At 40.6% G+C, this 25,725-nt stretch overlaps 2 protein-coding genes across 3 annotated transcripts in view; one reads left to right on the top strand and one right to left on the bottom strand.

Moving 5' to 3' along the window:
- LOC147527366 (uncharacterized) overlaps positions 1 to 25,725 on the bottom strand; it is a 162,685-nt gene that overhangs the window by 43,188 nt on the left and 93,772 nt on the right. The window lies entirely within an intron of this gene.
- RAB40B (RAB40B, member RAS oncogene family) lies at positions 744 to 25,435 on the top strand. Of its 2 annotated transcripts, none has more exons than XM_086624113.1 (6): positions 744 to 885; positions 20,964 to 21,024; positions 22,972 to 23,032; positions 23,914 to 23,991; positions 24,533 to 24,698; positions 25,112 to 25,435. In XM_086624113.1, exons 1-6 carry the CDS (start codon positions 744 to 746, stop codon positions 25,381 to 25,383), a joined length of 780 nt encoding a protein of 259 aa, XP_086480239.1. In that variant the 3' UTR covers positions 25,384 to 25,435. The 2 variants fall into 2 exon arrangements, with proteins under 2 accessions (XP_086480239.1, XP_009989736.2); XM_009991434.2 differs by having other exon boundaries at positions 24,476 to 24,698.

The following is a 25,725-nucleotide window of genomic DNA, read 5'->3' as shown; positions in this document are numbered from 1 at the left end:
AGCAGCTCACCTCCGGCAGGGAGGCGCGAGAGAACCAATGGCCGCCTTGGAGCCGCCTGGCAACTGCGGCGCTGTGTCCCACTGGGAGCACGAGGGAGGGGGCGGGCCAGGGTTGCCTTCCTCCAATGAAAGCCGAGGTGGGCGGGGCTAGTGCTCTTTGCCGCACCAATAAGCGAAGGCCGCAGGGGTGCTGCAGCGCGCCTTAGAGGATAGGGGCGGGGCTACCGTTTCTGCGCACCAATGAATGCTGAGGAAGGCGGGGCGGAAACGAGCCGCCCAATAGTGGGGCTCGGGGGCGGGGCTCGGTTTCCTGTCAGCGCTCCGCGGCGACGCGCGGGCTGAGCGGCGGCGTGAGGCGGCGGCGTGCTGGTGACAGCCGGCGGTCGGGGCGGCACGGAGCCCCTGCGGCCGCGCCGCCGAGCACCGCTGCCCGCCTCGCTGCGCCTTCGCGGTCCCGGGCGGCGCCGAGCGCCCCGCGGGGAGACGGTCGCCTTCGTTCTGTCACGACGTGACGCGCGCTGCCGCCGTCTCCCGCTGCCGTACGCGGCGCGCCCCGAGAGCCTCCGTCCTCTGGCCGCGGTGAGGGATGGCGCGGCGGGCGCCGCTTCCGCCGCCGTGACGGGGCCGCGCGAGCGCCGGGCATGCCGCTGCCCGCCCGCGCCGCTGCCCGCCGCCGTGACCCGGCCCCGCCGCGCCTCGGCATGGGCCGCGGGAGCTGATCCGTCGCGGAGGCTGCGGGGAGGATGAGCCACGCGGGAAGCCCGGCGAAAGCCTACGATTTCCTGCTGAAATTCCTGCTGGTGGGGGACAGCGACGTGGGCAAGGGGGAGATCCTGGCCAGCCTGCAGGACGGCGCCGCCGAGTCGCCCTACGGGTACCACATGGGTAAGCGCACCCCCGGCCCCGGGGCGTCTGTCCCGCCGTGGCGAGGTGTCTGCCCGCTGCTCCGCTTCTCCCGCCTCCGTACGCGCCAGCGGGCTCTCGGGATCCGGACCGGTGAGGCCGCGGGAGGCCAAGGCCGCGCAAGTGCTGCCAGCTTCCCGGGCTCGGAAACGAGAGCAGCCGGACCGATGGATAAACCGACCGCTTCTGCAGGGTCCTGCTGGTTTAGGGCGCTCCCAGGTCGTCCCAAAGAAGAAAAAGGGTAAAACATGCTGGATGATGTTTTGCTGTATGTAGTTTTTAGAAAGGAGGTGGAATCGTTGTCGGGGTTTAAAATCCCATGCAGGTGATCTCCAAAACTATTTTTGGAGCTCAAGTTTAAGAGGAGTGTCTTAATACACAGAATGTATTGATCAACATGATAGGATTTATTTTCCTAAGCAGTTATAGGATTTATTTTCTTAAGCAGTTATTTTTCTGTTGTCATCAGTGAGTAAAGGGAAATACTAACAAAAATGTTTTTCTACTAAAAGGTTTTTGTTAAACAGCAGAGGTATTTGCTGTGAAACTGCTTTCACTGAAAGAGCAGAAAAGGAGATTTTTTTTTTCCTCCCTCTCTTATACTGTCGTGTTCTTAATATCAGAAGAGTAGCCCTTTAAGATCAAGGTTCATGTTTGTGTTATGTTCTTTCAGTTAAGCTTTTTAAAGGGCAAGACCGAAGAGCCTCGTCCATGCCAGATATGTCCTGTCTGCAGAGTAGGGAGTTATGAACATTGCAGAGTGATTTACTACTAAGCTAATGGCTCGAGGAAAAGGGGATTTCTGTTTTCCTTCCCTCTCATTCTCTTCTTTTCACTCCCCCAGTCTTGTTTGCCTAGAACGTACTTCAGTTTCACTTCTTTTCTTCCCCTCATGCAAATCTGTCATGTGGCATGTTAAAAAGCAAATTATCTTGTCAAATTACCCATTGCTTTAATTTACTGCCAGTCTGTGACTAGTTAATTCACTGGAAGGCTTTACATTGACTTAGGATCTATTATTATGTTGAGTTCCTAGTACTGATTCCTGGCAAAGAACTGGAGGGAGGGAGAAACGTTCTCAGTGCCACTGCTTATGAGTCAGACTGCACCTTGAAGGCATCGATGTACGTTTTAAGACGTTTGCTTAGTACCTTTGCTGAGTTACTCCTTGGGGTGTTGCAGTGTGTTTACTGTTCATGCTTCTCGGGTGGTAGAGGAAAAGGGACAGAAGGCTTGGGGAGAGTGTGCCTCATCTGGCTGTGTTCTGTACACGCAATCTAGTTTTTAAATTCTGAATTTTTAAATTCTTATGCTGAAGGAGCCCTTGAGTCTCCAATGTATCTTGACGTAACTGAGAGGGAATGTTTGACCAGCTCCTGAGCTCAGTCAGTCTCACTTCAGACTTCTGCGTGTAAACCTCGTTATGCTTGTGCTTTTGCTCTTAAAAAATATTTCAATTGTGTGGCTGACACACTGTGAATAGATTTCTTGACGGCCCAGAAATACAACCATTCTTTTTTAATTAATTTTCAATTACTTAGCATGCAGCTTGGAAGTTCTTCATCAGGACTAATAACTTCAAAATGTGTACAATACAGGGTTGTAAGTTTTATGTGCTGTTTCATGGATTGCAGTCTCTTCACCAGGATATTTATCGATTTGAACTCTACAAGGTATGGGAAATATGGTGATTCAGGACCTCACAAACTCTGCTATGCAAAGGTCACACCGTTCCACAGGGATGGAAAGAAGTTCTTAGCCCTGAGAAGATGAGCATGTCTCACATGAGGGTTATGAGTTCCAAGAGGAAGGCAGACATAACAGATGGCATGGTAGTAAAATGTGGAAGGAATGTAATACGATTTTTCATTTTATGCAATTAATGTCATAATTAAGAATTTTTGTATACACTGAGCCTCAGTGTTTACACAATCGTAGTATACTGTCTAGTCTCACTTAAGGAAGGATTTTAACATAAAAAATATTTTCTCTTCAATTTATAATGTTCTTGAATGCATCAAACTTGAAATACTTTTGAACACTGCATGTAAGCTGACCAGTTTCTTTGGTGGTCTCTATCCCACATCCCTCCTTTGCCTGTATCCCCTCAGCCTTTCCTACATCATTTGAGCGTGGCTGCGTAGGATGCAGCTGTGAGGAATCTGTGCAGGCTCAGGGACTATGAAAATAGAGATGCAGGGAGAGGGATAGAGCTAAGCATCCTGTTGGTATTATGACTCATTTTCTAATTTAATTTCATTAAAAAGCTTGGTAACACTGTTTTTTGCACCATTTTCAATCCTTAGTTCACTGCTAGGATCTATTACTTTCATAATGCCAGCTAGGTCTCTGCATTGGAAAGAGAAAGTCTAGTGATACGGTAGATCAAGTCAAAATGTGTCACAGGTATGAGCTTTGAAAAGACAAAACTTCATTGTGAACCTTGATGAAAGGGAATAGTTTTGAGACTACGATGGAAGAGGAGAGAGATGGTGTGGTAAAAGACAAGAGCAATTGAGGAGAGAGAGGAAAAGTACTGAAAGGGCTTGAAAACGAGAACAAACAAGTTAATGTGATGAAGCATGGGAATTTGGGCAGTTGTTTAAATTTGTGTGTGCAAGCAAGACAGAATTTGATGTTTATTGCAACAGGAAAGAGGTTACTCCTGCTGCTGAAAGTTAGTAAATCAAAGGTGGGAATATGAATGTTGAGAAGTTTGGAAAGAGTGAGCTCCAAAGGATGATCAAGGTGAAGGACAGATAAGGCCTTGAATAAGACCAGCCATTCAGATCTTGCCAGTTCTGTGGATAAAATGGAAAGATGACCCTGAAGTTACAGGGCTGGGTTTCAGAAAGGACAGCAGTGCATTAGAGTTGAGGACGAAAAGTTAGAATTTAGCTTTGGTACAGAGTTCTTTCTTGTGCTAAACAGGAGGTGTCATTAAGATGCACTGCAATGCTCTAAGAAGTAGAGAGACAGATTTTTATAAAGGAAATATGGGGAAGGACAAGATGTTGGACAGAATGTGACCCCTCCTTTGGGAAGGAGGGGAATCTAAATGAACCCCTTGGGATATTAAGAGAGATGGAAGAAAGGCTGAGTGAAGATGGACTCATCAGCAAAGAAGGATCAAGGGGCATTTGGTTGGTTGTTGTCTTCAGCAGCATCAAAGGCAGTTAAGAAGACAAGAAGAATGTAGATAAAACCTGGGGTTGACTTGAGCAGTGTGTTTTGGTTTGGGGTTTTTTGCTTGGTTTTTGGATTTGGTTTTTCAGTCATCAGATTCCTGAAGGCTTTATGTGCAGCTATGTAACTGTCTCTTCTCATCTCTGTGGGCTCAAAGTTTCATTGTATAAACCACAAATTAATTTTTCACAGGCACTTTCTTAAGTATTTAAAAATAAATCTATCTTCTTTCTCGTTCCCAGGAAAATATGGCAGTCATATGTCTTACTGTTTTTTGTCGGTACACAAAAATGGTGTGAAATCTGGAGATGGGAAGGAAAGCCAACATCATGTGATCAGTCAAGTCACTGCGAGCTGCTACTAGTCCACGAGCCATGGTTTGAAAGCATTTGGCATAGTTCAGCTCTCCAGAAGGAGTACAATCTCTTGGTCTCTGAGTTTTTCTTAATGGCCAAAGGGCTCTGGGGTGGGAAGTAGCTTTATTAACAGAAAGTAAGGACTGCCAGGGAAGGTGCGTTGTTGAGCATAACCACTTTCTGAATTATCTCTGTGAATTATCCTACAGATGGTCAGGTAGGCAATAAAGTCAGTTGTCTGGTAACCTGCCTTTATAGTTCTCCCACATCTTGCTCAAAGCTGAGATTGCAATAGATAGAATAGGAAGTACTGTTTCAGTTGGAAGGGACCTACAACAATCATCTAGTCCAACTGCATGGAACAGACTGTTCCAGATCGGACACACTTGGTCTGTAACCTGGTAATAAAAACTGCACGAAAATGGTCTTGAAGAGAACTGCAGAAACTTTGCTTTTAAGCATCGTTAATTTCTCATCAGACCAAATTCAGAGGAAATAATTGCTTCTAGACTATGACATAATACCTTAGATGTGCTGTCACTACGTAGACAAATATTTTGATGTTTTGCACTAATAGATTTTTACTCAGCTGGATTCAGGTTTTGCTCTCATACTAAAATATGCTTGCAGTGTGTTTCCTTGACACAGGGACTGAAATTCCGGAATGGTTGTTCAAACCTGTGTACTCCTCCTCCTTTTCTTGCAGGAACACCAGGCTTAAACTGACAAATTGTGTCATCCTTTCTCACCTAGCGACCTTTTCATATCCTCTTAGATTCATGACTCATTTGTTTGTCTTCCCGTAAATTCTGTCTGTCCTTATATTGAGCACTTCACTAGGGTATCGGTCGTCCTGTCTGAATGCTTGAGAAGATCCCGGTGTGTGTTAGTTGTGGGTGTTAACAAGTGGTTGTCTTGATGGCTGCGTGGTTGGGCCTGGAGCTTGGATGGCCCAGCCTCAAACAGACCTTGATGGGGACAGCCAGATTGCCTTCTACACTGGAGCGTTTACACTGGGGTAGTTGTCAGCTGCTTGCATCCCAGCAGAGAAACCCATGGCTCGTGGTGACTTCCTGGTAACTTAATACGCAGATCAAAGCCGTTCTTTGGTGTAAAGAGGAGGGAATGGGTCCTAACTAAAATAAGGAAACAAAAGGGAAATATTGTTAACATGAGAAATTAAAAGACTTAGATTTGTGAGCTGATTGTGGTTTCCTCTTCTTGCCCCTAATAAGACCAAACACTGATGAAGGTAGAAGTCTTACCACGAAGGTTTTATGTTAAGTTTCTCTGTTCTGTTCATAAAATTGTATTTTTGGAAGTGTTGCTTGGCTGAAAGGAAGGGGAAATAAAATTGTTTTGTTTTCCTACCAGTATAATAATGAATAGGAAGGGTTGCTTATCACTGACTTATTTTGAAGCCACTACATTTTCCTAAACGCACAACGATCTAAAGACTGCAATAGAAATTAGTGGCAACGTCATTAAATTTCTGTATTTCTTTGGATATAGCACTAGCTTTTAGGGACAATCTTCAGTCCATTCAATTAGGATTTCTCCAGCAGAAGAGTTATTTAAAGTTGCTGAGCACCTGTGTCTGTGAGTAAATAAACACCTTTTGAGGTTAATTATGCTTGCCTATAAATAGACTAGACTTTATCTTGCAACACAAGCACTGTGTGCTGCTTGTCTCAGTTTCCCTTGGGCTACTGGTGTCTTTTTTTCCCCCCTTATTTTTTTGTAGATATGAGGGAGTGGGAAAGTGACTGTGAAAACAAAATTACTGTGAGGCTCCCAGACAGGTGTGCAACGTGAAAGATGAAGTGCAGGTTATTTTGAAACGTGGTCAGACTTCAAGGTAATTGAGTCCTTTTATGCTGCTTTGGCCTAACCAAAGTTGTATTTGCCTGTGCCAGGATTAAGCTTTATCCAATATGTTGCTCTAATTACATTTACATATTGCTGTAATTTTTTTTTTCTGGGAGCTAAACAAGAATGGAAAATAGGATTATGAATAGAAATTGGCTAACTTTACAAGTTTAATTTGTATCCCATTTTATTCAGCTCTTCTGAATTTTGTTTAATATGAGACTGAAAATATGAAACTAATGCAGTAGTTACACAAAATACATGACATGAGCTAATATTTGTCATGTTGGTTTTATTTAAGGATCTTCTTAAATGTAATACACCAAACTAGTTTGGTTTGAGCTTGTTATGCTTTTTTTTTTCTCCACATCTAAATCTGTTGCTATACAGGAACACATCTGTTCAAATAATTGTTCCTTTCTTTAATGTCTTGATGTGTTGTAATGTGGGAGTATGAACTGGGCAAGCCAAGTTGTCAAATACTCCCATTAGAGCTGCAAGTTCATTAGGTAAATGAAGCTGTTACAGATCAAACACTGATTTATCAACATCTACTGTATATTTAATGTCCAGCCTTTCAGAAAGGTAACATAAAATCATCTGTCAGTATTGACATAAAATCATCTGTCAGTATTGCCCCTACTCAGGGCAAACTCCACAAAAATATTGGTATTCACAACAGCTGTTTGTGTATCTAAATTGTCACTCAAATCCATGGAAAGTGAGAAAGCTAATTACTAGGAAGTTAGGATGTCATTTCTGCCCAGGACTGGAGGGGGTTTAAAGGTCCAGAAACTAACCTTGCTCACATCTTCACAGTAGTTTGTGGCATCTCAGACAGCATCTTTTTTCAGCTGGGTAGGATCAGCAGAAAAGAGAAAGTATCATCAATAACGAGCTGTGCCAAGTGACAAAGTGGGTTGAAGAACAGCTGCCTTAAGGCTTTAATGTACTGCATACCTGCTTTTGGTATAATTGTGTTCTTGTTTGGTATGTTAATTGGACTGTTACTCTAGCTGCATGTTGGTAAAAGGAATGTATGTGCTGTGTTCAGCTGAGACTTAGGATTCTTTACAGGACACATAATTTTTTTGAACCTAAAGGATATAAATCCCTAAGGAAGTGGAACATATTCTGGTTCATAGAATGTGATGACTGGTTAAGCAAATCTCTGAACTGTGCTCAAGGCAAGGTGAGAATCCTCTCTAGGACAGAAGAGTAACTCTTCTCCAAGTGAGGGAGGGACAGGTAGGGCCCAGCAGTGAAAACACCCTTACATGCACATAAAAACTTTTCTGTCAAGTCAGTAATTTTTTACTGTTTTGTAGGCATATAAAGAGCAAAGATTAAGTATTTTAGAATCATGTTTATTGTCAGAAACAGGGAAAGCTATTTATTGTTCTTGCGATGCAGTCTTGTGCTAAGCTGAAAGCCAATATAACAGCTTTGCTATTTTTGTTGTTGTTGTTGTGTGGGATTTGCCATTGAAGGGTGCTGATGTGAAAGCACTGTGGGGAGTCAACAAGTGGTGTCAGAAGATGGAGATGATTAAGCAATGGCTTAAAATTATATTACAATGTTGGATTTCAAAGTAGAAGCTGGTAGTTTAATATGCAGAGGTGGAGTAACTATGATGAGAATTTCTGGAATGGAGATTTCCATGAATTTCAAAAAGTAAGTTTCTTCTAGGTTACAAACATAGGAAGAGTCATCTTGAGCTTGTTGAGCCTAGCAGTCTGTTAAAAATGGTAAGAGGGATCCTGTTTAGGAAGAACATGCAAACCTGGCTGCTTTCTGAGGTCTGCTTCCCTCATGTGCCTTCCAATCCTCCTGATCCAATATTTGGAGATTTAGAATTCTTTGCAGCTACTTAATTTATGAAAATGAGTAATCTGTGTGTTCTCTTTTAGGTAAAAATTACGGTTGCAACCTTCTATGGCTTTTTCTAATTTATATAAAGGAACCATTTTGTTATGCGTTTCTTTTCTCTTATGCTAGAGTAAGTGGGATTCAGTGACCTCCTTTGAAACATTCAGTACCAATTAGTGTCGACACACGTCTGGACTGGTATGAGCCCTTCAAAAAATGCAGCTTTAAAATAAGACATGGGTTGATGCAAAATCAAACTTTTCACCAGTAAATTGTTTTTGGGTCTCGGATTCATGTTCATAAAACATAAACTTCCAACTGTTTTAATTGTGTTTGTTAAAATGTGCGTATTCTTTACGTGTACTTCAGTACCCAAAACTCTGGAGAAATGTTTTGTAAAAATACTTTCATTCTTGAATCAGAAGAAGATAACCTATTTATTAAAAAGTTCCAGCTCTTCTTAATACGTGGCTAGCTGAAGTCCCATATGTGTGCAGATGTAAATGTAGAGGAGACTGAACATGTGGCAAGGTTTAAAAGTGATCTGCAGCCCAAGAGTGACAGACTGGCCCTACAGTAATTGCACCTGGTCTTTCACACTTTCAGATGCAGTCTAATCACTTGTATCTGTTCAGCCTGGAGAAGAGAAGGCTCCAGGCAGACCTTCCAGCAGCCTTCCAGTACTTGAAAGGGTTACAAGAAAGCTGGAGAGGGGCTTTGGACAAGGGTATATGGTGATAGGACAAGGGGCAATGGCTTAAAACTGAAAGAGGGAAGATTTCAATTGGATATAAGGAAGAAATTTTTTACATTGAGGATGGTGAGGCACTGGAACAGGTTGCCCAGAGAAGTTGTGGCTGCCCCATCCCTGGAAGTGTTCAAGGCCAGGTTGGATGAGGCTTTGGGCAACCTGGTGTAGTGGAGGGTGTCCCTGCCCATGGCAGGGGGTTGGAACTGGGTGATCCTTGGGGTCCCTTCCAACCCAAACCATTCTATGATTCTATGCTTTAATGACCATAATTTGTTTACTGTGTGCTGTGTCCCACGCTTATGATTCAGTTTTTTTCTCTCTATTTTCCTCCTGTATTTGTATTCGGTACGTTGGCAGTCGGTAACTCACTGTTGTGTTCCTGCTGTTGCTCTCATTTTTCCTCGGGCCTAAGACTTCCCACAGGGAGCCCTGCCTTGGCCTTACCAACATACATTTCCGTGTAATCCCATATCAGCAAAGCTGAAATAGCAAAGAATGCTTATGTACTCTGAAAGAATATATTGAAGGAGCAGCCATACGTGTGTTTGAGGATTTTATGTTTAATTTTCCTGGTTTTATAGAGAATGAGCCGTTATAGATGCTTGGATTAAACAGAAACTATTTTTTAAAACACAGTTTAATTAAAAGAAAGAAAAAGGTAGGTAGGGGTATTTTAGTCCATAGGTTACAAATCAAAATAACTCATCCCTTCAAAATTTTAGGGACAACGAGGTGTTCATGTATCTCCTGTACCCTTATACTTTGTTTGCAAGCTGACTTTATGCAGTGCCTGGAAATGGGATATATAAGTGCATGAAATAGGAAACTGCCAGCTGGAAAACCCAGAGGAGACCCAGCAGGTCTGGCAGCCTTTTTAATACTCTTGTAAGACTAGACTGAGGGAAAGAGGCTCGTTCAGCTGATGCGGTCAGTGGAGTGATTGAGTCAGTATACGGAGAGTCTTGTGGTGTAAAATCTTTAACATGGATATCTGGAGATACATATATTTCTTTTCCAATTGTTTTAGCAATCCCTGTACACAGTGCATGATCTCAGTCAGTCAGGACTCTGTTCCTCTAATCTTTCTGTATGTTTGCTTTGGTAAATATGCTGAGTGAAGTCTGTGTAAAGCACAGCCTTGACTTTTCCAGCCGCTTCTGAATTAGTAGATTGTGGTTTAACTTGAGCACTTACTTTAGGAGATACAAGCGTGCTAAATGGAATTTTAAACAAGTTCATAACCTCTAAGCTTTTACATTTATTTTCTGTTTCAGTCCAGAGAGAAACAGTTCCTTGTAGAATGATATTAGTCTTGGAGCAAGAAGATTCTAGATTCCAATAATACATATGGTGTAATAATTTTTCCATATAAACTCGAGTTTTTGTCTCCAACAGGAGTTTAATCCAGTGCTGTTTGAGAACTACAGTTTTATAAGCCGATACACTTATCAATCTGCACTGGGTTTGTCTTCAACATCTGCAAGGCAGGCTGGTTCAATGCAGAAGACAACATGAAAAGTAATTGCATAGTTTTTAAGTGAAGAAAAGTCTGCAGTTCTACCAACTTACATGAAGTCTGGCTGCGGACTAGTGAGTTACCTCCCTGGAGAGGAGAGACCTTTAAGGGGGGTGACCTACAAACAGCCCCCCAGTACCCATGAGGAGGTCATCAAGAGGAGAGAGTGAGGCTCTGTACATGGTGGGAGGGTAAGAGACAACTGGTGTAAGTTGAAACAGGAGAGGTTCAGAGTGGGTAAGAGGAAAAACTTTTTTACCATAAAGACAGCCGAGCGGTGGAACAGGTTGCCCAGAGAGGTTATGCAGACTCCAGACCTCATATCTGATCCTGTTTTGAGCAGGAGGTTCATCTAGATGACCTTCTGCCATTGCTCCAACCTGAAATTTCCTTTGATCATATTCACCTGAAATAAGTTTATTTTAATTTCTTGGAAAACTGAAACCAGCTAAATGATAAATGGAACAAGAGCTTTGTATCAGTAATGTATAGTCTGTCTTTCTCCTTTAAATCCTAAGAAATATTGTGTGCTAGCATTTTGTGTTAATTTTTTGTCCTGGTAAAGGAGTACTGTTATGATTTTGGCCAGCTCCTTTTCTGGAATAGTTGGGGAAGAGAAGCAGGGAGAAGTGGACGCATAATCCAAGCCAGACTTAATTTCCTTCTTTTTTTCCTAATGGGAGTATATGTCCTGAAGATATCTCATGACTTAGGAATTCCTTGAGTTAATTGTAACATTATCTATAAAGCCCGTTTTAATACAGCATGTGTTTCACTTGGAATTTCAGATTTAAGAAGTGCAACTGGTCTTCTGTTGCTTGATTTGGAGGTTAGTTTGAAAGCTCTTCCTCTTCCAGTATCTGTGCTTTGGGAATGATGGCTCTATGTTTTCTGGCTGATAGCTTTTAAGCCACAGTAATTTTTCAATAATGATACAAATTTTGCTCTCTGGCATCTTCAAAGCAAAATTACTGCACTTATACCTACTTGTTGTGAATTCCCACTTTGGTCTTCAGTTTATCGTAATGACAATCAGCTCAAAGAATTATTTTTCAAGTAATCTTTTTTCCTCTTTCAACAAGCAGTGCTTCGTGGGGTGCAAAAAAAAAAACCCCAAACCCTGAGTTTTTTCTTTTACTACACTTGGTGACAAATACTGCTGTGACTTCTGGGAGTATTGATGGCATCCTGGAGTAGGCTTTTTGGATTGTTTTTTGTAAACCTTGGTTATATCTTGTCATTTATCGTAAGTATTACTTAAAATTTCATAATATACAGGAATATGCTTATGAAACAACTCTGATTTTTCTAATTGTTATGATATATTGATATGCTTAACTACAAGTGGTGGGTTAATTCTTAAGAATCATTTATTTGAGACTTGATTTAAAGCCTAGGGAAGTTTTGGAGAGGTTTGCAGTGCTTCTCAGTGAGCTCTTAGGCCTAGCTCAGAATAACGGTGGCTGGATGTTCTTGTGATTCTTCTCATGCCAGGTATTTTTGAGCTGGTATACTGCTAATGAAGTGTTAAGACATAAAAGGTCATTGTTCTCTTTTGGAAAATATTGTAAAATGTGAAATACTGCATCTGGTTTTAATATTTTTATGGTAGGTTTGAAGTTATGCTCCCTTCCAGGCTCTGGCCATATTTCAAACCTAGTGTTTAAGATAGAAGTAAGGGCAAGTTCTGCGTGGCTGTCTCTCACTTCTTTCTTGGTTTGTAGAATTTGTAAAAGATACGTGCCCTGCCTTCTGGTCTTTTCCTCATGCAGCAGGATGATTTGACCCCCACCATTAAACTTTCTCATGAAAGAATTATTATACCACGAAGATATCCACAAGCACTGAAAATGCTGGACAATCATTCGTCTTTTTTTGGGGTCAGTTGTTTTAGCCTGGCCAAGCGTCCCTTCACTGTACTTTCCACGGATATGCCGAGCACCACATCATAGCTGTTGCTTGGGGTACATGTGTATCTCAGAGAAGATGAAACCAAGAGTCATGTTTCAAACTTTTTACGATTGCACGGAGTGTAGAGGTGGGATTGTGAAGGATGAGGCTGCCCTTCAGAGCTCATGCTCTTTGAAAATAATGTGAATACTTGCTAACAACATGCCTGATGTGTGCAAAGGAACTCTTCTTGCAATTCAGCTCTTACAGGAATTGATGAACAGCAGCAGTGAGAAGATGGTATCGTAGAAGAATATTTTTTTTTCTCCTCTGTGCTTATAATAGAGGTTAATTTCTAAATCAAATTCACTGGTGCTAGGTTATGGTAATCTTTACTTTGATATTAAATGGACTAAAAGTTGAGGGCAATTCTTTTCATAAAATGCAAATATTAAGTAGGAAAAGTCTGTTTAAAAATACTGTTGCTTTTTATAATAACATGACTATAAACTCAGAATTTATTGATGTTAAATTTTTTGTGTAGAGTTCTGTTGGAAAGAATTTGGAGAGACAAGAGGGGAAATCATAAAGTTAAGCGTACTAATGTTTGTGTTCTGCCAAAAGTGTATGTTCCTTTCCCAGTGTAGGGAGCTGAGTGATCCATGTCCACTCTTAACTCATAATCTGATGTTATTGGCTTTAAATACCTATAAAAAAAAAACTTTGGCTAATAATTCCTACCAGTCAATAACAATCCTATCTCAGTCCATCTCCAGAGCTATCTGGGAGACCTGTCCAGCTTCCTAATAGAAGTTATGACGACCTTTGTTCCTCAGACCATGTTCTGGGCATTTTTTGGGTCATGACGTTATGAAATCTCTGAATTCTGGTTATGATAGCGTGAGATGGATGACAGGTAGTTTGGAGACAAAGAGCCCGAAATCTGTTTGTGCTCTTGGTTTGGCTACTTTACCTTGGAAAAAAACATGTTTTATAGCAAAAGAGTGATGAAGTGAAATTGAACAAAAAATATTAGCTGTTATCTATTACTTTACAGCAAAGATTCCTGTATTTTCTGTTCTCTTTGTACTGGAATAAATTATACAGCCTGTGTATGTGACAAATGATAGGGTTTTGTTGTTTCTTGTTCATAGGTGAGCATAAGAGTCAGTGTTTTAGAAGCTCGTGTATTTAAAACCGTTATCGATAGCTGTCAATCAATGTCGCATCATCTGGATGTCTTCAAGTAATCTGCTCCTACTTCTGTTTTTTCCCTCTTCAAGCACTCAATATTATTCTAATTTATAATGTTTGAACTGAGTGGAAGCAGGCTGCAGCGATGGCCTCAGTTTGAAAGCTTCAGTGTTTAGTACCAGAGGCCCTGCACTGGCAGTGTGTCCGTCCAGATTTCATCCCTGCCCTGCCACGGGATCTTTGGCTTCAAGGGAAGGCATCCCTGCCTCCCCCCTCCTCCTCTTAAGTTTTACTCTGAATCTATTTTTTCCTCATCCCTTTGCCTTCCCAAGCTGTGTCCTTTTCAAAGCCTCTGCCCTTTTACTCAGTCGTTTCTGGTTCCGTGCCCTGTGCCTCTTCGCCGTTCCCCCAGGCTCCTTGCGCTGGGCTGTGCTCAGCTCCCCTGGTGCACCTCTCTTCCCCACTCTCTTGTCCCTGCCTTTGTTCGTCTTCATTCCTGCTTCAGATCTCTCTTGCCAGGTAACCCAGTGTCCTGTCAGGTCTGGTTTTCTTTCTTTAACTACTAGCAACCATTCCCAGCCTGTTCAGTAGTTTCAAGGATCTTGTCTTTGAAGGTGAATTTTCTAGTCAGAGGTGTGAGTTGCAGCGTTGTGCACCAGCAGTCGGATTTACAAGCAGGAGAATATAGATCTGCAAGGCACCAGTGTTGTGCTGTGACCACTGATCACCCCAGGCTCCTTGTTTCGCTTGATTCTTTCGCAGCTGTGGAAAAAAGAGGTGAGGAAAAAATGCCTTACAGGATTGCTCAGATTAATATATGAATCTCTTCGCAATTTATTTCAAATGTACTAATAAAATATGCTGAAATAAAGGAAGAACTTTATTCCTCAGTACTGCTAATAACAATATTCCCTTTTCCTGCAGTGCTACTACTTATAAACAATAACGTGTTTATAAATAGCAGCTTTCATCTGAGGATGTTAGCTGCAACTTGTAGTAAACATTTGAGTGACAAGCTTACTGTATGCCTCCGATATCCTCTTCTTTTGGAGTGGAAGAAAGGAAAAGATGAACTGAAGTGCATAGTTGCTGCTTCTTCCTGACCTGGGGAGTGGAAACCGTTCTCTTTTTTCTTGTGTAATAAATTTCTAAGGCCTTAGGTTGTAAAGAGGCAGTTTCGTTGTTGACAAGTAAAAGTTAAGACAGAGGAGAATGAAATATGATCTCAGGATCTTTGTTTCCTTTCCTCTTAATGAGGATGCAAATGGATCGTTCACTAATTTTGGTTAAAAGTGTATTAGCTGATGTCAAATAGTTTTCTCTCCTTTCCAAATAGTTGTCTGCCTTGAATGTTTAGTTTTTATTCAGCCATCTTAGCAGAAATACTGCAAGCTGAGACATGACTGAAAAAAACAAAAGTACTCAACAAGTTATTTGCATGTTCTTTTTGGGGAGGGTGTGAATTTAATATGCAAAGTACCAACTTGTGTACTTACTAATGTTGATGCTAAGAGGATGAACAGAAACTTATTCAGTTACTGCTCCTGTAAATTAGCAGTCTGACTAATTCATTTTTGGGGTTTATATAAGTTTTGGAGTTTCAGTTGTTAATTTTGGTTTTGGATTAATATTGGAGGTGTGCCATAAAGTTGTGTCAAACTTCCCATACCGTTTGCTTTGGTTCGAAGGACAGAAACCTGGAGTAGAGCCAACTAGAAGTGCCCTAGAAATTTATGACTACGAAAAGCTTCTGTGCAGTTGTTAAATAGCACTTCCCTTTTTTTAAGGGCAGATTTCTTGTTAACTGAATTCCGTTAGGCATTTAAAGGAAAACTGGCGTCCTGAAGGATAGATTGTGATATTGGCATGTCTCTGTGACCGTAAACTGAGCTAAATACAAAGCTGAGCTTTCTGATACAAATAGCTTATTTTTAAAAATGGGAAAATTTTCACATCATTGAAATGAGTGAATTGTCTGTGAGACACTGTAATTGTGGTTTATGGCTTGATTAATGAGGTGAAGAATACAGTCTAGATCTAAAATTTTAGTGTCTCTATTGAAATCTGAATAGGCAATCTGTGCTTTTCAAACAGATGGCTTTTATTGCAGTAATTAAGTGTGATGGAAAAGGCTGGAATTTGGAAATGATGATTATTCTGAAATGGCAAGCAGAAGGCAAATACGACTGTCGCACAACCTGACCTTTGTGCTTGCATATCGAGAGATACAGACCAGTTTTATTGCAGTTTCTCTCTTTGCAGCATGATCTTGAAAATGTGGCTTTGTGTTTAAAGCTTAGTTGAATTTTGAATCAAAGGCATGCTGTGGGTCCATTTGCTTGGAAGAATACAGGAATGGAGTTGGAAGTTGTGTCACTTGTCAAATATACTTGAAACAAACGGTTACAAGTATGTTCTGAAGAGAAACGTTAGACCTTCATTTAATGTGTATCTGAAAAGCTAGGCAGCTGAAAAAGCTGCAAGTGGGAAATGATGGGACCATTGAATTCTCATCATGCATATAAGAAAATAGTTTTAAGCACTCTCTGAAACCTAAAACTGTGTTTTCGACGTGCAGTCAACAGTCTTTGAACCTGAAGGTTCCCGCTGGATACGTGTTTTTTGATTTGTAGGTGCTTAATTATTGGCATAGAAACAGACAGGGGGAAGGAGACATTAGTACGTGTCTGAGATGACTATTATTGAATGGTTAATTTGGACAAACTGATGGAGTCAATGATTGCTGGAGAAGGTGTTTAACGTGGAAATCTCTGGAAGGTACTCAGGCCATGGAGGCAGGGAGTTAGAATTTTATTTTATTATTAATTATTATTTATTATTATTTTGAAGTAGTTAGACTGTTTTAATTAAATTCGAAAGCTGCTAATTTGACATCAGTTATCTACAAGGAACAGCATGCCTTAAACTTTAAAGAAAGGACACATCAAGAGCAGTAAGTAAAAAGAATGAAACTAGTTCTTGTAGTATTTATGAGCTAAACTGTAACAGTGCACCAGGTTCAAAGATGAAGAGTCATGTGTGCTGTACTTCCTCAGGTATGAAAAGGCTTGTTTTCAGGAGCACTTCTAAAACAAATGTGCCACTGAAGACGATCTTTCCACACCGAACTGGTAAAGCACCGCTCTGAGGAATCTAGTCTTCAAGTTCTTGGGGCTTTTCCCCTGGTTTTCCTTCTCCACTTTCCTATAACTTACCTAAGTTGAAACACAGACCCAAAGCAAATGCAGAAGCTCCGAACCATTAAAATATTAGCCTGACATCCAATGCCTATGAAAAATTTTGAGAGACAAATCTGGATTTTACTCTGTCAAGGTGTGACTAATGTCAAGATATGGCCATGGTTGGTCTGTAGTCCACTGCATTCCAATTTCTTTGAAGTGAGTCAGTGTGGTTTTTCACTGCTGCAAAGCTTAAACAACTGGCTGTTAGTTACACTGTAAATCATTGAATCTCAATTACTAAACCTAAGAGTAAAGATTTTTGGTGGAAAAAATGTTGCCTTTGTTGGAACACAAAATGAGCAACTTGAAATGACTGAAGGATTCTGCCCTGAAGAGACCCACCACAAAAAATAGAAACTTTGATACACTACTATAAGCTTCAGGAGAAACAAATTCACAGGAAGCCTTAAAATAATCAGTGTTGACATGAATGTAGGTAGTCAGTGAAGCGTAAGTGATTGTGTGGTGATGGCTGCAAAGCATCCATGCAGAGAGGATGGCTTCCTATTTACTGCAGCCCATACCAAACAGCTGAATGCTTCTTTGGGAATCTTACTACATTCCTGGGTTCAATAATATTTCTTTTTTTCTATCTCTTAATTTTGTGGTTGAAGGGGAAAAAAAAAAATCTATGACAAATCGATTAGATTTAAGAAATCCAAACCCTTCAGCAAAGGTAGCGGCTTGTTTCAGGTTCTTTAATTTCAATTTGTGGCTTTAAGTAAATAATTTTTATTTAAAAAAACAGCCATGTGAAAGTATTAAGCACTGGGAGATTTTTCGGTTCCCTTCAAAGTTGAGGTTTTTTGATTTAGCATCCTTTTTCTTCCCTTTCTTGTACAGAGATACATTTTAGTTGCATATCCAAACAAAGCTATTCTGTCTTACTAAATGAGTGAATAATGTTCTGGAAGGACATTTTATTTCTACAACAGCACAATCCACATCTGTTGGTCTCATTGTTCTGGTTTCATGCTGTTTCTGATGATTCATGGCAAAAGGCTTTTTGTTTTGACTCTTAATCAATGGCAAATACTAATTGCAGAGATGTTCTAACTGCTTCTATCTGTGTAACAGCTGAAGAATAAGAAAGCTTCTGAATCCATTTCTTTTTCAATAGTCTTTTGAGAAACGCGTAAGATGCTTTCATAAACAGCAGCTGATAATGGGATATTTTTCAGACTTGTCTTGTGCATGTCATCTAAAGAAAGATACAATATTTTGCATTAAGTGTGTGGATAAACATGAGCGACTTGCAGTAGTTTATGATCTGTGGTGCAAAGCACAGTGCCAAGTTTATTCAGCTGTGTATCCTCTAGCTCTGCACAGCTCCTCTGTGTATCCTCTAATTTTCTGTGCTTGGTGTGTCTTTTATCAGAATGATGGGTGTCCATTTGCTGTGTGGGATGTGTCAGTGTTTGCCAGGCATGGGCTGTGCCTCTTCATTAACTTCAGATAGACTAGCCGAGGTATTTCCCCCTGCGGGAAGTACCAGCGGTATCACAGGATGCTGGAATGAGTTGTGTGGTGTTATGCTGGGTCTGTTCTGCACGTTTTATGTTTTCAAGAATTTCTGAAATGATTAAACTCATTCTTTCAGTGCACAAACAATTTCAATGTCCTAGTCCGTTCAGTGTCCCAAGACTTTCTCTGTAGGTTTGATTATTATTATTATTTCTTTTAGCTTGTGGTTTGTAGATCTTACTATTTCCTAATACTGCTGGAGAACTGGAATACTTGGCCAATAAATGAAAATAAGTCTCCCAAAACTGGTGGTAGTATGTTGGAGATTTTGTGTGTGTGTGTGTGTGTGTCTTTCAAAATGTACAGATAAGAGCCCAAATTAAAGGCAGATCTCTGGGCAAGAAATTATCCTGCTCTGTAACTAGGAGAACATTTTCTGGAGTAGCGCATCAATACCTCATTTCAAAGAGTAGTGTCTTGTGATTATAACTTAGTGAATTCCAGTTCCTGGCTGTTTTCATAAAACAGGCTCAGATTTTGTTTGCCTTGGACAGCATCTTCTATGTGACAAGTGCCACTGAGAGGTTTAGTGGTGGAAATCTTATAAGCAGCACAAAAGCAGCATCTCTTTTCTTTGCCCGTGGCTCCAGGAGGAGCTGACTCAGCTGACAACTGTTACTCCCAATAGCTTCTGTTTGGTGTTTGGTAATTTAACACCTGTTCTTTATTCCAAATCTCGTCTTACAAACTCCTTTCCTTGTGGAAAAGGAGATGGGTAAGGCTTCCTTTTCTGGGGCTGCTTACTTATGCCAGAGGGTTGTAAACCTATTTTTTGTTTACAAAAAATGGAGGTACCTGACTGTCAGTGACTGCTTTAAGGACCTGTTCATGCCAACTGGTAGCAGCACGGAGCTCTCCTGGACGAGCAACAGGAAGTCCGTGTTGTGAACTTGGTGACAAAACATGTTTCCAGGCAAATAGAGCCAATCTCCTGCACGCTGGGTGTCTCCCCAGAGTTGTGCTTGCAGCTGAGACAAATTTTCATTTGATGTTTGTCTGCCATGCTATGCTATACTTTGTCTTTGAGGGAGTGATAAAAGTAATTGATACACTCTCTTATTAAATTTTCAAATTTCTCTTTACCCCTTAAATAAAGCAATATATGTATATATCTTATTGGTATGCATTTGTTATGTTTATCAATACAAACATTGATGTATAGATAACTCTTTTGTTCTGGATGTCGATGCCACCTGTAATAATAAATCTTACATTTACAGGATCATCTGCAGCATTGTCATCCCTGTTCCTCTGACAAAGATGTGCTGAAATCTTGAGTAGTAATTAGGGCACTCTTCTGAACGTGTTTGGTTTTCCACGTCAGTGTGTTTTCCTCACTCCCTTGTTTTGCTTACGCTCTGAACGTAAAGCATGTGTCTCTTTTTCAAGGTACAAGTCTCACTACATTTCGGTTCATTTTTCAGAGCCAGTTTCTAAGCTTTTTAAACTTCATTTGGAGAACTCTGTGAATGAACGTGCAATTCAAGAAGTGAACATTATGACACAGCAAGGAAAACATGAGGAAAACGCATTTACCACTGAAACTGCATTGCTTGGCTGCACAATGTGAATACTGAATGTGCACTTTTTAAATAACGTTTAATCAAATAAAAGCCTCTCTTTCTTTTAAGGTTTAGAATTATGCAATTTGTGGATGCAGTACTGAAGCACAGTGTTCAAAGCCATTGAGCCTAGCGTGGTGGTGGATATTTTTAAGGGTCAACTGCAGCTACACAACTGCTTCTCATTAGTTTTACCTGATCTAGTTGAAACTAACACACCTGTTTTGCCCAAGCAAACAGTAATACTAGTCTTGAGCTGATTTTTATATAGTTTAATTGCTTCCTGGGGCATGCCAGGTTAGCAGAAAAAAAGGTAATATTATATAGCACTGAAGGTTGTTTGCAAAGACTACAAAATGTACAATAAAGATGTGAGTTATACATGTGTGTACATGTGTAAGTATGTACTTCCCTTGAACACTGCAGTATTCTTCAGCTCATCTAAAAGAGAGATTGCTGCTGAACAAGGCCTGGGCATGCTATGGGAAGGAATAAATGGAACCTGCCTATTTTCTGCTGGACACTGACTGCATAGGTCTTGTGGGCAGAGAAGGCTCTTACCAATGGGACTGGGAAAGGGAAAGGCTGGAAGGCAAAGGGCATGCCACTTCTTGCACCATCTGCTGCTTTTATATAAGAGGGTGACACGTGTTTCTGATATAACAGCTGTCTGTGAGTCAGAGATGATAAGGAAAGAAGAAATAATAGAGGCAGTAAAGCTAGGGAACAGAGGAAAAGAACAGCATTTATTCTGCAAGGTATGTATGAGAGAAAAGGCAAAAAGCTACTTCTACCTTTTTTTGTTGAAAAGAGATAAAACTGTTTAAGCATATATATTGTCATGATAATGAATAAGCCAGATCATTCATCAACCTGAAGGGAGCCCGAGACATCTGCTCTGAAAGGACCAAGCTTAGGTAATAGGAAAGGTCTTTGTAACCTTATGTGAACAAGTTGTTCTGATCCGTGTGCGCTTCCTAGAGCACTAGTGACAAATACCTTCGTGTTTTTACGGTCAGCTGCTCTGAAATCTGTAACTGCCTGTGTGAATATTGCACACCTGCAAGCTCTCTAAGATTTGCACGGCTGTCTTCCCCACAGGCATAGATTATAAGACCACAACGATTCTTCTAGACGGCCGACGCATCAAGTTGCAGCTCTGGTAAGTGCGTGCTTCACCTTTCCTCATCATTTATGTTTCAAAGACTTAGAAATGCAGCTCTTCAGGGCACGAGCTCTCCCTCATGCTTCAGAAATATTTAGTCAACTGAGGAAGAGTGAGCCAGGCAGCTACCGCTTTGAGTAAGTCACGTTTTCTCTTTACATCCATTTTGCACCTATTTCATGTAAAATGAGGGACCCTACAGTTTCCCTACATGAGATGCTTAATTAATGCAGAAGAAAGGGCGAAAGAGTGCAGGTGCCTTCCAGAAAGATGCAAAGTGCCTTCAAAGATTATAAAATACACTGGTAAAGAGAACCATGAGAGTACCTTAGAAAGCATACAGTGATTGTGCAGCAACATCCCTTTGCTCGGCTTATTGGTAGTAATGGTCGACTAAATAACCATAGTATAAAAAAAAAGTGATTTTGGTGTTATTGCTCATATGATTTAATTTATATGCATCTTGGTGTGATTTGATATTTATAAAAACATGTCAAGAGCAAATAAAATTATTTTACAACCATTTTTTTTCCTATAGTGTCAAATATTTGGTCTGTCAGGGTGCTTCTGTGTTAAGGTCATTTGAAGATGGCATCTTCTGGTTCGTTTAGAAACACTTAGCAAGTGACACAGCTTGAAAAATGGAACATTACTGCCTTTTAAATACGTTGTTCTCCTCCTTCCTGAAACTCATGGCATGAAACAGTGAGAAGTAAGGTCAGTGCAGGACAGGAAGGAGATGGAGTGTGATTTTTTTTTTTTTTTTTTTTTTTTTTTTGAGGAACCATAACCTAGATAAATCAGACACACAGGTTCTAGGAACAAGCAGTGTTCAGATAGAATAGAGAATTGGAGGGGAAAATGAATTGCTATTAGGATTATATTTTCCTTCTAGAAGGAGACAATCCTGAGCCATTTCCATCTTTAAAATTAATTAATTTTGGTGCTTATTTTCTTTGAAACATTTTAAATTACTGGAGTTGGATGTCTTGGTGTTAAAGCTAAGTTATTTTTAATTTATTCTTCATTGGTTCTTTATGCCTTTATGATTTTCAAAATAATATTTCAAATGTTAAACGTGATGATGGATAATGGTACTTTGTATGGTATCTTGATTTGTTCACCTCCTTTCTTTTTCTTCTTTTGTCTTCCACTTTATATAGCTTAGCAAAAATACCACATAAAGCTTATCTGAGGAGCAGCCAGGAAGGAGGTGTTTTAATTCTTTTTGTGAAGGGCAAGGATGTTCTTTGGACTCCTTGAAAGAACAGATTGGAAATGTTTCTGCAGTCGACCAAATATGGAAATATATGCCTTGCAGTTGAAGATCTGTCATCTACCTCAAAAACTCTCTATGGAATTTTGCTTGTTAGCACGTTCATCACTATAAATTTGATTTTGCTTCCAAACACTTGATTTTTGCAATGATATAGTTTTTTTGGTGCATGCTTTTCTAAAAATCTGTGCTGTCTATGACTTTGTAGGGATGCCTTCATCGTACTAGACTCGTGATGAACTTGTTCCTGCTGTAATCGAGAATTGCCTGTTTTCCTGTTCGTTTCCTTGGTGATAGCTATTGTGTCCTCCCACTTTCCTTTCGCTGTGAAAACAGAATCTTTCTTCAAGCTGAACTAAATGCAAAGTCTAGTGGCATACGTACACTTGGGTAGTAGCCTTTGTTTTCCAAGGGCAATCTCAAGAGTAAAGTTTGAAGTTCTTGTCCTCTTATCTTGAGAAATCTGAGAAATATAGAGGAAAGGGCAGAATGCCAGCGGGCAAAAACTGCTGAGAGCAAGAAGAGCTCTTGTGCGTTAGTGACTGCTACTGCAGGACTAATGGAAGAAGAGCTGGTCCTGGTCAGTACCGATGAGTTAATCTAGCTGAACTCTGAGCACAGGAGGCCACCTACTTCTTTTAAAAACACATGTAATTTATTTCGTTTAGGGATACCTCAGGGCAAGGGAGATTCTGCACCATATTTCGCTCTTACTCCAGAGGTGCTCAGGTAAGCCAAGCACAGCTTGCTCAGTGGTGAGTAACGGTTGTTGGAGGAATGGAAGCGGAGCTGGCAAACCATCGGGATGGCTCCTATAGCTCGCTTGTGACCATGCGGATTCACTAATAGTCTGAAGATAACAAGAAACGTGGGAAATAACAAGGGGAGGATTTTCTTTTGGGGAGGGGATATCTGTGAGACTGAAGTTGAATCGGAGTAAAATACAGCGACATATATTCTTAAGCCTTCTTGTTGATTACCTCGATAACTTAAGCATGTTATCTGTTTGATCACGTGCCAGCTGTGCTAATACTACTTTTTAAAACTGTGTGCCAAGTAAGAGAAACTGACAACAGAAAACTGTCAAGAGTAGTGTGAAAAGTGCAAACATAGTCTATAATGTGATGAAATGTAATAACTAGTAAGGAAATTACTTTAGAAAAAAAAAAAGACAGACACCCTAAAAGTCTTTAAAGTCTTCAGACTTTAAAGTATTGCTGTAGTTCATGACATGTGTTGGTTCTGATGAGTTACATCTGTTACGTTCCAGAATGGCACTGAGCATTGAATCTTCAAGCTACTGAATGTGACCAGAAATATTTATTTGCTATGACTTGTGATGTGTGTATGATCAACCAAACTTATTTCCTTTAAAAAGAAATATTTACCAATATATTAAACCCCAAAACTAAGTCAGAGTTCCTGCCCCTTAGCTGATGTGTAATCTACACAGAGAGATGGGGCTTGGTTTCACAGGGTGCTGAGCTTCTGCTCCGCTGAGAAGTTGCTCAGCATCTTACATGATTATTTCAGAACTGAAGAATTTACAGATAGTATTCTCTGTGTTACACCTCTGTTAAACTTATTATTTTTATTTTTTTTTAATACAGGGAGTAATCCTAGTGTATGATATTACAAATCGCTGGTCGTTTGATGGAATCGATCGATGGATAAAAGAAATAGATGAGGTAAGGCACAACCCCGGAGTGTCACTATTCTGTGACAGATGACTAAGACTGACTGCTGATGATATTTTCCACTGTTTTTACTGGCATTTGCAGGCAGTGCTTACTACAGAGTTATCCAAGATGCCAAGTTTACAGTTTTCTGTGTTGATAATTCTAGAAAGTTGGAAACATATCAGCTGAAGTGTCTGATTTCTTTGGAGGTGTTGACGGAAAGCATATGGAGGGCAAAGATTTCAAACTGTAGTCCCACTTCTGCTATAGATTTTCCACATCATCTGTTCAAGCCTGTGTTCTCCAAGGAAGGGATGTTTTTAGATCAGAGAATCATAGAACAATTTAAGCTGGACAGGACCTCTAGAGATCATCTGGTCTAACCTGCCACTTAGTCTTCAAATCTTGAGAAAGCTTTTGGGTTTTTTAATTGAGGGAAGGGGAAAATGGAAGCCAAACTATTAATTTTTTTATTGCTTCTCTTTTTGCTCAGCATGCTCCTGGTGTACCAAAAATTCTGGTTGGAAATCGCCTTCATTTAGCCTTCAAGCGCCAAGTGTCTACTGAACAAGCACAAGCCTACGCTGAGAGGCTGGGCATGACTTTTTTTGAAGTCAGTCCACTTTGTAATTTCAATATTACAGAGTCCTTTACTGAGCTAGCAAGAATAGTGTTAATGAGGCATGGAATGGACCGGCTCTGGAGGCCAAACAAGGGTAAGCGATGTGCACGGAAAACGTGTAAATTCAGTTGTAGCTAAGGTTTATGGTTCATTAATATAAAACAATTTTCAGAAATACAAAAACATCAAAAAAGAAGAACCAGGAATCCTGTACAATTTGCTTTCTAAACAGAAAATATGTTCATGCAGGCATAACCTGGTCCTGCTTTTGTAAGGAATGACGTACCTTTCCTAGAGCTTATACGCTCAGTCATCTAAGTATTAAGACATAAATAGGAATCTGAAGCTGCAGATATTTCGGATAATATGTATGTGTGAAAAAGGGTGTGGGAGGAGAAATGAGAATTCATCCTGGCAGTGCAGAGTGCATGCAGAGTGCTGGGTATGCTACTCCACGTGCTGACACAGGCATGCTGTTATAATGTGAGTTTTGTGTCTGTTTTCAAGTACTGAGTCTGCAAGACCTTTGTTGCCGTGCCATAGTTTCCTGTACCCCTGTGCATCTTGTTGACAAGCTCCCTCTCCCTGTTGCCTTAAGAAGCCATCTCAAATCTTTCTCCATGGCAAATGGCCTTAATGCCAGGATGATGCATGGACGCTCCTACTCCCTCACAGCCAGCAACATCAGCAAAAGGAACAGCTTAAAGAAAGCTAAAATCATCCGTCCACCACACAGCCCCCCAAAAAACTGTACAAGAAACAGCTGTAAAATTTCTTAAGCTCTCAGTGGGAAAAGGAACCTGGATGGGATCCCCTGACGTGAAGCACTGAACACAGGACTCCTTGTTTAGTGGCTGAGCACACTCTGTGTAGGTTATCACACTACACAGATAAATATAAGAAAAATAAATCTTATTTTAGAGCTTGCTCACTACAGTACTGCTGCTTTGGAATGGATGACATGAAAGGATGTGACGTTCTGCTGGTGGATTTTCATACTGCATTTTAGTTTCCGACCTGCATGATGCCATTGTCTTTACTAGTGGATATGTTTCCGTGCAGGGGATAATTATCATTATATAAAGTTCTTAATTCCATGAAATCTGGAAAGTGACTTACTG

Source organism: Tauraco erythrolophus, chromosome 20, assembly GCF_009769465.1.
Source record: "Tauraco erythrolophus isolate bTauEry1 chromosome 20, bTauEry1.pri, whole genome shotgun sequence".
NCBI classification, from domain to species: domain Eukaryota; kingdom Metazoa; phylum Chordata; class Aves; order Musophagiformes; family Musophagidae; genus Tauraco; species Tauraco erythrolophus.
Note: the sequence above shows the minus strand (reverse complement) of the source record. Positions and strands in the feature narration are given on the sequence as shown.

Bases quoted from the DNA above. Each gene is read 5' to 3' on its own strand.
- RAB40B (XM_009991434.2), top strand. From the start codon at position 744: ATGAGCCACGCGGGAAGCCCGGCGAAAGCCTACGATTTCCTGCTGAAA. The intron at 21,025-22,971 runs GTAAGTGCGTGC...TATTTCGTTTAG, and splicing joins CGCATCAAGTTGCAGCTCTG to GGATACCTCAGGGCAAGGGA. The intron at 24,699-25,111 runs GTAAGCGATGTG...TCTGTTTTCAAG, and splicing joins GCTCTGGAGGCCAAACAAGG to TACTGAGTCTGCAAGACCTT.